Raw genomic sequence first — 18,546 nt, forward strand, 5'->3', positions numbered from 1 at the left:
CAGGAATTACTATGGTTTACAGCAAAAAGTGGCAAGAATGCTACAAGGAGAGCAGGGTCAGTCTATGACTCCGCAATGTTACCACAACAGCGAAATCCTACACGAAGTAGTGCAGGAGCTATGAAGACATTAGGAGAAAATGTTTCATACCTGGATTCAAACACAAGTGATCAGCCCTTCCTTTCAAACAAAGTCAACATTTGTGTGGAGGCAAACGTTTTTGCCAGATGGTGCAGATGCTTTACAAAACTTGAAAATGAAGTGAAATTGTTGTATCTTGGTGATGGTGAAGTGTTGTTTTGAAAATATATTTGTGATGCAAATGCAATAGATTGAACAATATGGAAGGAGTCAATGACCAACGAAATGTTTTGTGATTCTTGCAGGATGACGGTGTATGCCTAAGGGAATTTGATTACCAAAGTTATGATTATTTACTTATACTTGTATTGATGTTTACTTGTAGTGATTGATTGTTTACTTATATTGATGTTTAGATTAATGGTTAATATAAACAAAAACAAAAAGATGAGGGAATTGTGGAAATGTAACTCATTGATTGGGAATGGTAACTCATTGATTAGGGCTGGTAACGGAGCAGATAGACGATTTCGTAAATGAAGTCAGGAATGTGCACGAACATGGTAATCTCTTGTCCACCTGGTCACAGCCCCAGGCTGGAGCACCCCCCTATTGTTTGGTAAATGGAACTCGCAGCAGGAGGGGAGGGAGCTGGTGCCAGTGAGGCGACTGAGTAAGCAGCGGAGAAGGGATTACGATTTCAGCGGACAGAGGATTAAATGAAGTGTGCCGATATAAACAGAAGGGACTTTGAGCCAAGAGAGCACTCATCCTCAGAAGCCCTGCACGACGGAATGAACGCGTACCACGAGTTCGGCGCTGCAGCCGAACAAGAAGGACTATGCGGATAGAGTTAACCTGGTCCATTGAGTTAAACGATATTATTTGGTAATGGAATGAAGTGAATAACCAGTTAATAAAGTTGTGACCTTTTGTAAAACCTGTTTCCGACCATTGGCGTCTTGAGTCTCACCCACCACTTCCCTGACAGGGAGAATATCTAATCTAAATCCTCGTGCATAATAATCAACAATTTTTCACTTATTTCATTTACATTTATTCTAGTTACAGTGATCCAAATTACCAATTTACCCACAAATCGGCTTTCTGGTCTTGTCCGACGAATTTTGGCAAAGCCTTCATAAATCGTACTATCTGTGTGCTCCGGCACAATCAGCTGGCTGGGTAGTCGGCCCCGACTCAGCCCCTCACCTGGCTCTATCTCTATACAACATCCGGAACCTTGTGGCTGACCTGGAGCATCTCTCCCTCATCATCTCCCATCCCGGGGCTCTACCCAGCACCCACTGGGCCATCTTGGCACTCACCCACCACAGGCATTCTGCTGATGCCTGGGTTGGTGCCATTTTACGTGCCCGAGTCATATATCCTAACTAACTCGCCCTCTTGGCATCTCTCAGGAGTCCCTAAGGCTCGGTGCCTTCATTGATTTTTCACTTCTGCTTCCCCTCGGGCCAAACTCCCAGCCCATAAACCACACTTTTGCACCGATTTTTATTAATTCACGATAAATTTGAAATGACCAATGACCAGCATCTCTACAGGTTCCATTTTTCAAATTCTCTAGCCCCGCTATCCCACCTGCACTACCGGGAGGCTCTCCACAGCAGGGGCGTTGCTCTCACACAACTCTTGACCCCACTCACTCTCCACACCTGCCCACCTATAATGTGGATCATCATTCATATATCAGTACATTTTACACTGACTGTCCAGTCATCCCAAATCTGCTGGAGCAGGAAAATTGAGGAGGAGAAGGTGCGCCCGAATACTATATTTCCCCCATATTATAAACAATTAAGTCCAATCCAACTTTTGTCCACTTAAAAATTTCCCTCTTCTCAAATTTCCAAAAATCCAATTCTTCCATATAATATGAATGTCAAATTTTGATTGGTCCTCACGTTCCTTCTGAGCCTGGTGTTGGCTTAGCGGTTAGGGTGCAGGCTTGGGATCCTAGAATCCTGATTGTGTTGGCTTAGCGGTTAGGGTGCAGGCTTGGGATCCTAGGATCCTGATGGTGTTGGCTTAGCGGTTAGGGTGCCGGCTTGGGATCCTAGGATCCTGATTGTGTTGGCTTAGCAGTTAGGGTGCAGGCTTGGGATCCTAGGATCCTGATTGTGTTGGCTTAGCAGTTAGGGTGCCGCCTTGGGATCCTAGGATCCTGATTGTGTTGGCTTAGCGGTTAGGGTGCCGGCTTGGGATCCTAGGATCCTGATTGTGTTGGCTTAGCGGTTAGGGTGCAGGCTTGGGATCCTAGGATCCTGATTGTGTTGGCTTAGCGGTTAGGGTGCTGGCTTGGGATCCTAGGATCCTGATTGTGTTGGCTTAGCGGTTAGGGTGCTGGCTTGGGATCCTAGGATCCTGATTGTGTTGGCTTAGTGGTTAGGGTGCGGGCTTGGGATCCTAGGATCCTGATTGTGTTGGCTTAGCGGTTAGGATGCCGGCTTGGGATCCTAGGATCCTGATTGTGTTGGCTTAGCGGTTAGGGTGCCGGCTTGGGATCCTAGGATCCTCATTGTGTTGGCTTAGCAGTTAGGGTGCGGGCTTGGGATCCTAGGATCTTGATGGTGTTGGCTTGGCGGTTAGGGTGCCGGCTTGGGATCCTAGGATCCTAATGGTGTTGACTTACATCCCGTCATCCTTCCGAGGTCGGCAAATTAAGTACCCGCTCACTGGTAATTGGGGCACTGCATCAGCGGCAGAAACGCGCTTCCAGAGAAATGATGCAACCAGCAGCCGCAGGCTACATACGAAAAAACAACAACGTCCCTTCTGCAATCTAAAACCCTTCAGTCCATTGCTGCCATTATCTACAGTCACGTGAAAAAGTAAGTACACCCCATGTAAAGTTTTGACTTTTTCAACATATTTCATCATACAGCTATTTGATCTTCATTTCAACAATATTGACAGATAAAGGTGATATAATATAACAAATATTATGAAACATTTACATTTTGTAGTCCATTGTATAATTTAAATAAACATAAATGCAAATTTCGCATGTGGAAAAAGTAAGTACACCCCTGGCTCTAATAGGTGGTATTGCCCTCTTTGGCAGAAACAACCTCAAGTAGGCGTTTCTTATAACTGTCTACCATTCTCTGACATCGACTGGGAGAAATTTTTGCCCACTCCTCCATGCAGAATTCTTTCAGCTATGCGATGTTTGAGGGGTTTCTTGCATGCACAGCTCGTTTCAAATCCCCCCACAACATCTCGATGGGATTTAGATCCGGGCTTTGACTTGGCCATTCCAGAACCCTCCATTTCTTTCTTTTCAGCCATTCCTTGGTGTATTTACTAGTATGTTTAGGGTCATGGTCATGTTGCAAGGTCCACCTTCGATTGAGCTTCAACTTTCCGACAGATGGCCTCACATTATCCTCAAGCACCCTCTGGTACAATGAAGAATTCATAGTGGATTCTATGATGTTGAGCTGCCCAGGCCCTGATGCAGCAAAGCTGCCTCAAACCATAATATTTCCACCACCATGCTTTACATTTGGTATCAGGTTCTTGTGGTCAAATGCTGTCCTTGGTTTTCGCCAAACATGTCTTCTGGTACTGTGGCCAAATAGCTCTACCTTTGACTCATCTGTCCAGAGCACATTGTTCCAGAAGTGCTGGTCTTTGCCTAGGTGTTCATTGGCAAACTTTAGTCTTGCCCTGATGTTCTTTCTGGACAGCAACGGTTTCCTCCTGGCACACCTCCCATGTAGATCAATTTTGTGCAGCCTCTTTCTAATGGTAGACTCGTGCACTTTGACATCAACAGTGGCAAGAGCTACCTGTAGGTCCCGTGATGACATTCTGGGGTTCTTAGAGACTTATTTCAGCATCTTGTGGTCTGCTCTCGGGCTGAATTTGCTGGGGCGGCCTGGCCTGAACAAGTTGGCAGTTGTTTGGAATCTTCTCCACTTGTAGATGATCTTCCCGACAGTCGAATGATTGATTTCAAATTGTTTGGAGATCTTTTTAAATCCCTTCCCAGACTTGTAGGCATCTATAACCTTCTTTCTGAAGGCCTCAGAGAGCTCTTTTGAGCTAGGCATGCTGACGCCGCACACTTTAACAACAAAGAGCAAACCAAACTAAATGTCTGAGGTTTAAATAAGACAGGTTCCTCCAAGATCCTCTCTAACGATGTTCTAATCATTTGCATCTGAGCTGGTGCCCCTGATTCTAATTTTAGGTATTTGAAGTAGTGATAAATATCGGGGTGTACTTACTTTTTCCACATGCGAAATTTGCATTTATGTTTATTTAAATTATACAATGGACTACAAAATGTAAATGTTTCATGATATTTGTTATATTACATCAACTTTATCTATCAATATTGTTGAAATGAAGATCAAATAGCTGGATGTTGAAATATGTTGAAAAAGTCAAAACTTTACATGGGGTGTACTTACTTTTTCACGTGACTGTATGTCACCTGCTGGTGCTGCATACCTCTGAGCCATATTACCTCTAAAACTCGTGGGCCCGGTGCGCAACCCTTCCTTTTCTTGTCGCCCTCTACCGAGCCCAGGATAGCAGCAGGTGCCGGCCACCACCTTTCCTTCTCGACTCTTTGAGTCGAGCCAGGATGAGCACCCTTCATCTCTAAGATTCTACCTCACCTTTCCTAAGGTACTCTAACCCACCTGATTTTAAACTGGCTGGTACCTTTTCTCCACCAACCCCCAGAGGGTAACATGCCAGCCGATTACCTGGCACAATTGTTGTAGGAAGCGTTGATTATATATATATATAAAACACAGTTTGTGTGTGTGTGTGTGTGTGTGTGTGTGTGTGTGTGTGTGTAATGTTACCGATAGACTCCTAAACGGAGAGGCTCACGTACTTGATATTTGGCACAGACATGGCCATTGAGCCTGGGAAGAACATGGCCGACCTAAAAATTTATTTCATAATTTTTTTAACCATATTTTTACCTTAGCGCATTTCAGCGAGGAATAATATCTGACCGGTGGCAGAGCAGCGCGCTGATTCGCTCAGAGCGATCACGTGATGTTCCTTGCCGCCATTAACTCAGTTACGCGTTCGCACGTATTTCAGAGCGAAAAGCGATTGCGTTTTTTCACATTTGAGCGAGGAACATTGCCATTCACACCACATAGGTTTTTTTTTTCTTTCATCTTTAGATCCATATTTTTTGCCATAACGTAGCGCATTATGGCTCTCTCGAGCTCGAGTTAGCCAATCACCTGGGAGCATGAGGCCACGTTGGCCACGCCCACGACACGACGCAGAGTTGCAATCGTGCGTTTGCGTCGTTTCTTACCACGTGTAAACGTGGTATTTTGTCTACGAGTATTTTGAATTTGGTATTTTGAATTTGTCTACGAGTGAGTGACTGGAAGACTGACTGTGATAAAGGCAATGGCACCGAAGAAAAGAAATTTGTCACGTTCAACCTCCCGAGCAAGGAAAATCGCTGATCGGAGACTCCATGAAGCCGGAGAAGATACTTTTCACCATCGACAAGCCAATCAAGAACGTGTCTCTAGATTCAGACAGCGAGAGACAGAAGATGAGACAGAGGCATGTCTAAATACCAATCAACAATGTCTGGCGAGGGCCAGACAGCGAGAGACAGAAGATGAGACAGAGGCACGTCTAAACGCCAATCAACAATGTCTGGCGAGGGCCAGACAGCGAGAGACAGAAGATGAGACAGAGGCACGTCTAAACGCCAATCAACAACGTCTGGCGAGGGCCAGACAGCGAGAGACAGAAGATGAGACAGAGGCATGTCTAAACGCCAATCAACGCGAGGGCCAGACAGCAGGAGACAGAAGAACAGCGCCAAACACGACTCAACAACTGGCAACCATCAGGCAGACGGCAGCCGGCCATTGCATGGGAGAAGGCTGCATTCAGTTACAATCCGAACACTGACTACTCCTCAAACGTTGATATTGGCTCCATGTCGTTCACCTGTCAGTTTTGCCATGCCTTGAAATGGAAGGGAGAAACACGAGGAATGTGTTGCAGGGGAGGCAATGTCCTTTTGCCTTCTCTCCAATCTCCACCGGAACCTTTGAAAGAACTACTTCAATCAACTACGACTCAATCCAGACACTTCCTGAAGGAAATCCGTAATTACAACTCTTCGTTCCAAATGACTTCGTTTGGAGCAGATCGCGTCGTCACTGAGCAAGGATTCATGCCTACATTCAAGGTGCAAGGCCAGGTATACCACGTAATTGGCTCTATCCACCCTCAACCAGGTGAGCAACCGAAATTTTTACAAATCTATTTTATGGGTGACCACCGAGAAGAAGCTGCCCGACCCCCCTCCCCCCCACTTCCCCCCCTCCCACTCCCCCTCCTCCCCTCCCCCCTTCTCCTCCCCTCCCCCCTCTTCTCTCCTCCCCCCCCTCTTCTCCACTCCACCCCTCTTCTCCCCTCCCCCCCCTCGTCTCCCCTCCCCCCCCCTCTTCTCCCCTCCCTCACCTCCTCCCCGTTCCCCTCCCCTTCCCCCTCCCATCCCCGCCCGGCAATGCCGGGTACTTCTGCTAGTTGACAATAATCAGTGTTACTATTGTTACAGAGTGAATCATTTAGTTTTGTGCATCTTGTAATAAATAAATCAGTCGGATGTAGATGTCATAATCAGGTGCGTATTATTTTCGGAAATATATATGCAAAAGGTGATTAATTAAGACCAGAAAAAGCACAGGGCCCAGAACATTGCCTTGAGGAACTCCAGCTTGAACCCACCTGACCACCTCACCACATACAAGGCTTTAATCCGCAGCTCAATGGAATACTGCTCTCCCCTCTGAGCCGGTGCTCCTGCCTCTCACCTGGCTCGTCTTCACGCTGTTGAAGCCAAAGCTTTCAGAATCATTGGAATCTCCCGCAATGAAGCTATCTCCGAGGGCCTTTCACTCACTCACCGCAGGCAGGTTGGTGGTCTTTCTGTCTTCTACCGACTCCTCTCTGGCCTTGCTCCCCCAACTCTCTCTGTGCTCTGTCCCCCAAATATTCCCACAGGTCGCACAAGATCTGCCAGCAACCCTCTTATGGTTAAACTGCCAAAATCAAGAATCTCTGCTCACTTTCATTCCTCTTTTCTCCCGCCTCTGGAACAAACTCCCTCGCTCTCTTCAATCCCTCTCCTCCCTCCAGGTCTTCAAAACAGTTGTTCACCACCATCTCTTATCTTCCCCCATCCAAAACCTTGATCTTTTCTACCTCCGTTAAACACCCCAAATCCGCCTCTTTCAATCCCCAACTTCTTTCCTGAAATTCCTAGTAGTGTTCATTTGTTTTATACCGTGTAGCCCTCCCTCCTCCCCAGCCCTCCCCCTTCCACAGATCTACCGACATCCTTGCTCCCTGCTGTTGTTGTGCTTGTGTTTCCCTCTCTCCCCCTGTTGTCTCCCGCTCCCTTCATTGCATGTTCTATGTGTCTGTGCACGTTTTCATGTTCAATGTGTTCGCTCTTACACGAGCCTAGATTCTGGAAACAAAAAAGAGAAAAAGTCTTATGATTATGTTAGTATGATTAGTCTACCTGCTGCGCTGTCTTCGAGCAACCATTGAAATTGGTTTAAAATACATTCAGTCAGTGCAGTTTTGTGTTTATTCCACCAGGTGAGCGCCAGGTGTATTGCCCCGATGTTTATTATACAAGATCGAGGCTCACGGAAGAACGGAATGTCGTAGATGGATCAAACACTGTGTGATGCAGAGATTTAAAGTTACAATCCAATGATCATTTCAGCACGCTATTGCAGGTGTTGCGAGAAATAAACAGTCGGTGGGATTTCAGTCGTTTATTCACAACCACATGTGCAGAGCATTCATTTCATGAACCTTAAAACCTGAAGGGTCACAGGTAAGTTTTGATTCAGCCTAGCCCTGATAGAAGCTTTGATCAGGAGAGACACTGAGACCAGGTAAACATCTACTCAAATTGTCGTCGACACCGTTCATACGTAGCACATGGCTGCAGGTGCGTATCGGTTCTTGCAGAGGCAAAGTGGTGTCACCTGTGCAGTGCCCACTGTAGGTTCGAACACAGTGCTGATGATAGTCCCCCTACTCTTCACGAAGGACACCGTGGGGTCTTTTAACATTTACCAACTAACGTTGGCAAACGGAATTCCCAGTTTTTTGTCCAACCGTGACGCCTCATTCTGACTGCGAAACACCCAGGTGACTCAGGGTAGCAAGGTCAGAGGTGAGCGCACTCTTCGTTCCAAAGGCTGCCTCCTGCCACCTTCTGCCAATAGAATAGCCATTCTTGGAATGTGCATCAGGGAATTTTTCAGAAATTGAGTATCTATGGAAAGATCATCAGGAGAACCTTGTGTACAAGGACTGCCAACACAGAGAACATTGTGTACAAGGAATGCCAATACAGAGAACATTGTGTACAAGGAATGCCAATACAGAGAACATTGTGTACAAGGAATGCCAATACAGAGAACCTTGTGTACAAGGAATGCCAATACAGAGAACCTTGTGTACAAGGACTGCCAATACAGAGAACATTGTGTACAAGGAATGCCAATACAGAGAACATTGTGTACAAGGAATGCCAATACAGAGAACATTGTGTACAAGGAATGCCAATACAGAGAACCTTGTGTACAAGGAATGCCAATACAGAGAACCTTGTGTACAAGGACTGCCAACACAGAGAACATTGTGTACAAGGAATGCCAATACAGAGAACATTGTGTACAAGGAATGCCAATACAGAGAACATTGTGTACAAGGAATGCCAATACAGAGAACCTTGTGTACAAGGAATGCCAATACAGAGAACATTGTGTACAAGGAATGCCAATACAGAGAACCTTGTGTACAAGGAATGCCAACACAGAGAGCCTTGTGTACAAGGAATGCCAATACAGAGAACATTGTGTATAAGGAATGCCAATACAGAGAACCTTGTGTACAAGGAATGCCAATACAGAGAACCTTGTGTATAAGGAATGCCAACACAGAGAACATTGAGGATAAGGAATGCCAATACAGAGAACATTGTGGATAAGGAATGCCAATACAGAGAACATTGTGGATAAGGAATGCCAACACAGAGAACATTGTGGATAAGGAATGCCAACACAGAGAACATTGTGTATAAGGAATGCCAATACAGAGAACATTGTGGATAAGGAATGCCAACACAGAGAACATTGTGTATGAGGAATGCCAATACAGAGAACATTGTGTGTAAGGAATGCCAATACAGAGAACATTGTGTATAAGGAATACCAATACAGAGAACATTGTGTATAAGGAATGCCAATACAGAGAACATTGTGGATAAGGAATGCCAACACAGAGAACATTGTGGATAAGGAATGCCAATACAGAGAACATTGTGGATAAGGAATGCCAATACAGAGAACATTGTGTATAAGGAATGCCAACACAGAGAACATTGTGTATAAGGAATGCCAACACAGAGAACATTGTGGATAAGGAATGCCAACACAGAGAACATTGTGGATAAGGAATGCCAATACAGAGAACATTGTGGGTAAGGAATGCCAACACAGAGAACATTGTGGATAAGGAATGCCAACACAGAGAACATTGTGGATAAGGAATGCCAACACAGAGAACATTGTGGATAAGGAATGCCAACACAGAGAACATTGTGTATAAGGAATGCCAACACAGAGAACATTGTGGATAAGGAATGCCAACACAGAGAACATTGTGGATAAGGAATGCCAATACAGAGAACATTGTGGGTAAGGAATGCCAACACAAAGAACATTGTGTATAAGGAATGCCAATACAGAGAACATTGTGGATAAGGAATACCAACACAGAGAACATTGTGTATGAGGAATGCCAATACAGAGAACATTGTGTGTAAGGAATGCCAATACAGAGAACATTGTGTATAAGGAATACCAATACAGAGAACATTGTGTATAAGGAATGCCAATACAGAGAACATTGTGGATAAGGAATGCCAACACAGAGAACATTGTGGATAAGGAAAGTCAACACAGAGAACATTGTGGATAAGGAATGCCAACACAGAGAACATTGTGGATAAGGAATGCCAATACAGAGAACATTGTGGATAAGGAATGCCAACACAGAGAACATTGTGGATAAGGAATGCCAATACAGAGAACATTGTGGATAAGGAAAGTCAACACAGAGAACATTGTGTGTAAGGAATGCCAACACAGAGAACATTGTGGATAAGGAAAGTCAACACAGAGAACATTGTGTGTAAGGAATGCCAACACAGAGAACATTGTGGATAAGGAAAGTCAACACAGAGAACATTGTGTGTAAGGAATGCCAACACAGAGAACATTGTGGATAAGGAAAGTCAACACAGAGAACATTGTGTGTAAGGAATGCCAACACAGAGAACATTGTGGGTAAGGAATGCCAACACAGAGAACATTGTGGATAAGGAAAGTCAACACAGAGAACATTGTGTGTAAGGAATGCCAACACAGAGAACATTGTGGATAAGGAATGCCAACACAGAGAACATTGTGGATAAGGAAAGTCAACACAGAGAACATTGTGTGTAAGGAATGCCAACACAGAGAACATTGTGGATAAGGAATGCCAACACAGAGAACATTGTGTGTAAGGAATGCCAACACAGAGAACATTGTGGATAAGGAATGCCAACACAGAGAACATTGTGGATAAGGAAAGTCAACACAGAGAACATTGTGTGTAAGGAATGCCAACACAGAGAACATTGTGGATAAGGAATGCCAACACAGAGAACATTGTGGATAAGGAATGCCAACACAGAGAACATTGTGGATAAGGAATGCCAATACAGAGAACATTGTGGGTAAGGAATGCCAACACAAAGAACATTGTGTATAAGGAATGCCAATACAGAGAACATTGTGGATAAGGAATGCCAATACAGAGAACATTGTGGGTAAGGAATGCCAACACAGAGAACATTGTGGATAAGGAATGCCAATACAGAGAACATTGTGGATAAGGAATGCCAATACAGAGAACATTGTGGATAAGGAATGCCAACACAAAGAACATTGTGTATAAGGAATGCCAATACAGAGAACATTGTGTATAAGGAATGCCAATACAGAGAACATTGTGGATAAGGAATGCCAACACAGAGAACATTGTGGATAAGGAATGCCAATACAGAGAACATTGTGGGTAAGGAATGCCAACACAGAGAACATTGTGGATAAGGAAAGTCAACACAGAGAACATTGTGTGTAAGGAATGCCAACACAGAGAACATTGTGGATAAGGAAAGTCAACACAGAGAACATTGTGTGTAAGGAATGCCAACACAGAGAACATTGTGGATAAGGAAAGTCAACACAGAGAACATTGTGTGTAAGGAATGCCAACACAGAGAACATTGTGGGTAAGGAATGCCAACACAGAGAACATTGTGGATAAGGAAAGTCAACACAGAGAACATTGTGTGTAAGGAATGCCAACACAGAGAACATTGTGGATAAGGAATGCCAACACAGAGAACATTGTGGATAAGGAAAGTCAACACAGAGAACATTGTGTGTAAGGAATGCCAACACAGAGAACATTGTGGATAAGGAATGCCAACACAGAGAACATTGTGTATAAGGAATGCCAACACAGAGAACATTGTGGATAAGGAATGCCAACACAGAGAACATTGTGGATAAGGAATGCCAATACAGAGAACATTGTGGGTAAGGAATGCCAACACAAAGAACATTGTGTATAAGGAATGCCAATACAGAGAACATTGTGTGTAAGGAATACCAACACAGAGAACATTGTGGATAAGGAATGCCAACACAGAGAACATTGTGGATAAGGAATGCCAACACAGAGAACATTGTGTGTAAGGAATACCAACACAGAGAACATTGTGTATAAGGAATGCCAACACAGAGAACATTGTGTGTAAGGAATGCCAACACAGAGAACATTGTGGGTAAGGAATGCCAACACAGAGAACATTGTGTATAAGGAATGCCAACACAGAGAACATTGTGTATAAGGAATGCCAACACAGAGAACATTGTGTGTAAGGAATACCAACACAAAGAACATTGTGTATAAGGAATGCCAATACAGAGAACATTGTGGATAAGGAAAGCCAACACAGAGAACATTGTGTATAAGGAATGCCAATACAGAGAACATTGTGTGTAAGGAATACCAACACAGAGAACATTGTGTATAAGGAATGCCAACACAGAGAACATTGTGTGTAAGGAATACCAACACAAAGAACATTGTGTATAAGGAATGCCAACACAGAGAACATTGTGGATAAGGAATGCCAACACAGAGTACATTGTGTGTAAGGAATGCCAATACAGAGAACATTGTGGATAAGGAAAGCCAACACAGAGTACATTGTGTGTAAGGAATGCCAACACAGAGAACATTGTGGATAAGGAATGCCAACACAGAGAACATTGTGTATAAGGAATGCCAATACAGAGAACATTGTGGATAAGGAATGCCAACACAGAGAACATTGTGTATAAGGAATGCCAATACAGAGAACATTGTGGATAAGGAATGCCAATACAGAGAACATTATGGATAAGGAATGCCAATACAGAGAACATTGTGGATAAGGAATGCCAACACAGAGAACATTGTGTATAAGGAATGCCAACACAGAGAACATTGTGGATAAGGAATGCCAACACAGAGCATTGTGGATAAGGAATGCCAATACAGAGAACATTGTGGATAAGGAATGCCAATACAGAGAACATTGTGGATAAGGAATGCCAACACAGAGAACATTGTGGATAAGGAAAGCCAACACAGAGAACATTGTGGATAAGGAATGCCAACACAGAGAACATTGTGGATAAGGAATGCCAATACAGAGAACATTGTGGATAAGGAATGCCAACACAGAGAACACTGTGGATAAGGAATGCCAACACAGAGAACATTGTGGATAAGGAATGCCAACACAGAGAACATTGTGGATAAGGAATGCCAACACAGAGAACATTGTGGATAAGGAAAGCCAACACAGAGAACATTGTGGATAAGGAATGCCAACACAGAGAACATTGTGGATAAGGAATGCCAATACAGTGAACATTGTGGATAAGGAATGCCAACACAGAGAACATTGTGGATAAGGAATGCCAACACAGAGAACATTGTGGATAAGGAATGCCAATACAGAGAACATTGTGGATAAGGAATGCCAACACAGAGAACACTGTGGATAAGGAATGCCAACACAGAGAACATTGTGGATAAGGAATGCCAACACAGAGAACATTGTGGATAAGGAATGCCAACACAGAGAACATTGTGGATAAGGAAAGCCAACACAGAGAACATTGTGGATAAGGAATGCCAACACAGAGAACATTGTGGATAAGGAATGCCAACACAGAGAACATTGTGGATAAGGAATGCCAATACAGAGAACATTGTGGATAAGGAATGCCAACACAGAGAACACTGTGGATAAGGAATGCCAACACAGAGAACATTGTGGATAAGGAATGCCAACACAGAGAACATTGTGTGTAAGGAATGCCAACACAGAGAACATTGTGGATAAGGAATGCCAACACAGAGAACATTGTGGATAAGGAATGCCAATACAGTGAACATTGTGGATAAGGAATGCCAACACAGAGAACATTGTGGATAAGGAATGCCAACACAGAGAACATTGTGGATAAGGAATGCCAATACAGAGAACATTGTGGATAAGGAATGCCAACACAGAGAACACTGTGGATAAGGAATGCCAACACAGAGAACATTGTGGATAAGGAATGCCAACACAGAGAACATTGTGTGTAAGGAATGCCAACACAGAGAACATTGTGGATAAGGAATGCCAACACAGAGAACATTGTGGATAAGGAATGCCAATACAGAGAACATTGTGGATAAGGAATGCCAACACAGAGAACATTGTGGATAAGGAATGCCAACACAGAGAACATTGTGGATAAGGAATGCCAATACAGAGAACATTGTGGATAAGGAATGCCAATACAGAGAACATTGTGGATAAGGAATGCCAATACAGAGAACATTGTGGATAAGGAATGCCAATACAGAGAACCTTGTGGATAAGGAATGCCAATACAGAGAACATTGTGGGTAAGGAATGCCAACACAGAGAACATTGTGGATAAGGAATGCCAATACAGAGAACATTGTGGATAAGGAATGCCAATACAGAGAACATTGTGGATAAGGAATGCCAATACAGAGAACATTGTGTACAAGGAATGCCAATACAGAGAACATTGTGTACAAGGAAAGCCAATACATGACATATCTTTAATGTGCGTGACAAACCAGGTAATTTTGCCTGCATTTTGAGCACCTTTCACCTTCTGCTCGCCTTTTATTTTCCCCAAAGCATCCAGAAAACAAGTGTTTGTCACACTTGACTGATCACTCACAACATTCTCCTTGCCTTAAGGCAAACAGTGCCTGCTCAGTGTTTTTGTGGAGACATAAAATGAAATGGGATTGATGAAAAAAAAAGAAGAAGCTGTTTTATAATTCATACATGTCATGCTGTATGTAGCAAAATGAATCTATGGCACAGGTAGTTCAAACACTGCTGGTCTGATGCTAAACCCCAGCAAGTGATGTGCAAAGGATTTCTTCACAATTTTTTCTTCGAATCTAAGGCTCGTCGTGGAATTCGCCACACACGCATCTCACATGTATGTACATACAAAAAAATACATGACATGCAACACAACTGTCAGACAAGATAACCAGCTACTCAGCTTGGGTGAAGTGCGGTCAGTTTCCCAGGGAGCTTTGGGTACCATTGGAATCTCCCGCGATGAAGCGAACTCCGAGGGGTTTTCACTATCTCACCGCAGGCAGGTTGGTGGTCTTTCTGTTTTCTACCGACTCCTCTCCAGCCTTGCACCCCCTGCTCTGTCCCCCAAATATTCCTTCAGGATGCAGAAAGGTCTGCCAATAACCCTGTTCTGGAGAAAATGCCAAAATCAAGACTTTCTGCACACCTTCACTCTTTCATTCCTCTTTTCTCCCGCCTCTGGAACAAACTCCCTCTCTCTCTTCAATCCCACTCCTCCCTCCTGGTCTTTAAAACAGCTGTTCACCACCATCTCTTACCTTCCCCCATCCAAAACCTTGATCTTTTCTACCCCCGCAAATACACCCCAAATCGACCTCCTTCAAATTCCCTGTTTTATTTCCTGAAGGTTCTTGTGGTGTCCATCTTATTTATCCCATCTTATTTATCCCGCCCCAGCCCTCTCCCTTCCACAGATCTACCACTGTCCCTCTTCTCTGCTGTTGTTGTGCTTCCCTCCCTCCCCCCCCCCCCCCCCTGTTGTCTCCCACTTCATTTATTACATGTTTTATGTGTTAGCTCTTATACGAGCCTCGACAAAGTATACAAAAAAAAAAAAATGTCACACGAATGGCGCTGCATTTCTCAGCACACTTCGTGGGGCATTTTTCGGAGGAATTTCCCTCCTCCCCGTGGATGCCGACTTTGGGTGATTGGCCATATAAGCAAGGAAGCAGCATGTACCATTTTTCTAAGTCTTTGGTATGACTCGGCCTGTGTTTGAACTACTCAGAGCGAACGCTCAAACTATTACACCGAGTCTTGAATACCAAGGAAATCGCTCATCTATCTATAATTCCAGTAATCTCTGTCTGTCTGTCTGTACGTTTGTTTGTTTGTCTGTGACCGCTGTTTCTCGACAACTACCGGTCCGATATACTTGAAACTTGCCAGGTATATTGCTGGGGACCCGAGGATGTGCCTTTTCAAGGTTTCATATTAATCGGACAATTACTTACCGAGCTATGTCCAAAAAACGATTCAACCAATCAGAGAGCAGCGAACGATCGCGTGTGCCGAACGTGGCGGGCACACTCTGCCTCGGATGGCACATTTGAGAGCGTATTCATTTATTTCACGTTTGCAAACTATGTTGGCGTTAAACTATGTTTTACAACTAATAAAAACGAATTTGCGATTCATTCGCTTTCCTGCGCGTTTGTGCACGCGATGGCGATTTCTTTACCAAACTCCGGAAGCCGTTCGCTTTGGACCAAACCATTGCATGTAAATAGAGGGGGGGGATTGTCACCACTCGCAAGCCGTTCGCTTTGGACCAAACCATTTCATGTAAATAGAGGGGGGGGGGATATAATTTTAGATATAGATATAGTACGGGCATGCCCTAGTTTATTACAATTCCACTCAAGATTTGATCACAGCCGGCTTGTGTAACGTTCACAAATGGCATATTTTCCATTGCCGATGGGATGTGACGATTCCTTTTGAGTGTACGTGGAATGTGCTTCGGTGAACTGTGGATAACCTTGGACAAGTGCAGGCAGAATATTTCTGAAACAATAAGTCAATTTTATTCACAAATTCAATAAGTTTTCAGCTGCCGGTTTTCAGCCTTCAGGCTTATATATAGGTGAGAAATGTTGAAGTGGATCTTGGGCAATAATCACAAAGGGAAGGAGGACAAATTTACCTGTGCGAAGAGTGCTTTATCCTCAGTGTTTCCCAGGTAAAATAAATTTGTAATACCCTCTGCCACCACAAGGTGGCGGTAGACAGTACACATTTACATAGAGAATTTATTCCCTCCGCTCCCACCACCCTCCACACCCTAGCCTATGTTACTTGCCCTCCTCCTCCCTCCCCACCCACCCACCCTCCCCCCCCCCCCCACACAAACAAAAGTTGTATTTTTACCCAGAGTTTGGAATTTACAACTTAAAATGCGTGGCTGAGAATAAGGAATAAAAAGTCAGAGCGGGAGAGACAGACAATGGCATTATACATATAGATGTTTAGTGATCATTACGACAAAATAGCAGCTTCATCACAATGGCCTGCTGTGTAAAAATCAGCTTGATTGTTATAATAAAATCTGGCAAATCGTTTAATCCCATTGATATTACGAGAAAAAAAAAAAACTAACATCAAAACATTCCAGCAAAGAACACAGATATCGTCCAATGATCAGAGTTTTGCATTGTCCACCAAGAGGGACTCGATTCTTTGCAGCAACAACAAATTCCCTTTCACTTTCATCTTGCCGGAAAAGAAGGCCTGTCAAATAGGAAATACATTTTTTGTGGAGCGAAGAAGTGAGTGTGGTGGGGGGTGAAAAGGGAGTGAGACAAATGGAAAAGATGAACAAAGCATCGAATTTTGTTCATGTTACTATGAAAGGTAAAGTTAATATTATCTGAGGTACCTGCTTGATCACAAAAGATTTCGGTAGGGGTAGAGGAGTTACTACCTTTTGAGGATCGATTTTTCTCGTCACCAGGCCAACAAAGTTTTCTTCCGATAGACTGATTATGGCATCAGCTTTGCCTTTCTTGGGAACCCCTCGGTAAATCTCACCCTTACCAGACTTCAAGTCAATCGCTGCACCCAAAAGAAAAGCACAAGTTCAGAGAAGAGTAATATATAATATTACACTTCGTATAGTACTGGCTTAGCGGTGTTGGCTTAGCGGTTGGGGTGCCGGCTTGGGATCCTAGGATCCTGGGTTCGAATCCCGGTCGATCGCTGAATTAACGCCGGGGGGGTTGACTCAGCCTGTCATCCTTCCGAGGTCGGCAAATTGAGTACCAGCTTGCTGGGATGAATGATCACGGTGGGAACCCTGGTTTAGAATAGGTACACCGTATCCCTGCGCATCGTACGAGGCGACCAAGGGTTGGCGTCAGGAAGGGCATCCGGCCATAAAAACATTGCCTCAAACAGGGAACCATGATTGTCATGGGGCCCGCAAGGCTAACCCCCGCTCTAGCGGGGAAAATGGCCTTAAAACGATCATTCATATATTCATTTGTATAGTACACAAAAAGACATTCCAAATCCAAATGTTATTCGAGTTTTGATTTTCAGGGTAATGCTAAAGAGTGCAACTGTTGAGCATAGAAACTTACTCCACTGTTCCACAGCATACCCAGACCCACTGATGTCAAACTGGAAGACGGCACACACTTTTCTCACAAGATCAGCACCGTTGTCCCGCACGCGCTGCTGGAGTTCTTCCAGCACATCTTTGCTTCGTAAAGCGGGGGCCTACGGGGAGGGTTACATGTCTGCATAGTTCAACGCTAGGGAGTTCACAGAACACCCTCTCCCAAACAGTCTAAAAAATAAAATAAAAAAAAGGACATAAGGCCCTACTGGGGACAAATTTGATTGACTGTGATGATGTATAATGCTGTAATATTTTGTCCAAGTACTGCTAAAGAGAAGGTTTTTGAAAATGCCAAAAAGGCGATTTGTTTTCTACAGTGTTCATGTATATAATTAAATTGAAATAAAAAATTAATTGACATGTGTGGAAAAATTACATGCCCAGACAAAGAATCGGACCTAGGTCCTCTGGTGAACCGTGTCAGTGCACTGCCATATGAGCTATCTGCGCGACCCTGACCAAATATGGTACA

The 18,546-nt window shown here is 43.9% G+C and overlaps 2 protein-coding genes across 2 annotated transcripts in view; both read right to left on the bottom strand.

Annotated features, from left to right (window-relative positions):
* Positions 1-10,821: 10,821 nt before the first annotated feature.
* LOC144890763 (uncharacterized) lies at positions 10,822-14,630 on the bottom strand. The gene is made up of 3 exons (XM_078772573.1): positions 14,624-14,630; positions 13,765-14,527; positions 10,822-13,548 (listed from the first exon to the last, which is right to left on the bottom strand). The coding sequence occupies exons 1-3, from the start codon at positions 14,628-14,630 to the stop codon at positions 11,304-11,306; spliced, it is 3,015 nt and encodes a 1,004-aa protein (XP_078628699.1). The 3' UTR covers positions 10,822-11,303.
* A 1,826-nt stretch (positions 14,631-16,456) lies between these two features.
* Positions 16,457-18,546, bottom strand: part of HSD17B4 (hydroxysteroid 17-beta dehydrogenase 4) — a 216,062-nt gene continuing 213,972 nt past the window's right edge. Inside the window, exons 22-24 of the mRNA XM_068108628.2 lie at positions 18,034-18,172; positions 17,376-17,506; positions 16,457-17,182 (exon numbers count right to left, since the gene is read on the bottom strand). Coding sequence (XP_067964729.2) covers positions 17,093-17,182; positions 17,376-17,506; positions 18,034-18,172 — 360 coding nt within the window. The 3' untranslated portion in view covers positions 16,457-17,092. The remainder of the gene's footprint in view (positions 17,183-17,375; positions 17,507-18,033; positions 18,173-18,546) is intronic.

The sequence above is a fragment of the Myxine glutinosa genome, chromosome 2 (genome assembly GCF_964187855.1).
Source record: "Myxine glutinosa chromosome 2, kmMyxGlut1.1, whole genome shotgun sequence".
NCBI lineage: Eukaryota > Metazoa > Chordata > Myxini > Myxiniformes > Myxinidae > Myxine > Myxine glutinosa.

Coding starts and splice junctions, on each gene's coding strand:
- LOC144890763 (XM_078772573.1), bottom strand. Junction 13,549..13,764: donor TGGCATTCCTTATCCACAAT/GTTCTCTGTGTT, acceptor CCTTATCCACAG/TGTTCTCTGTGTTGGCATTC.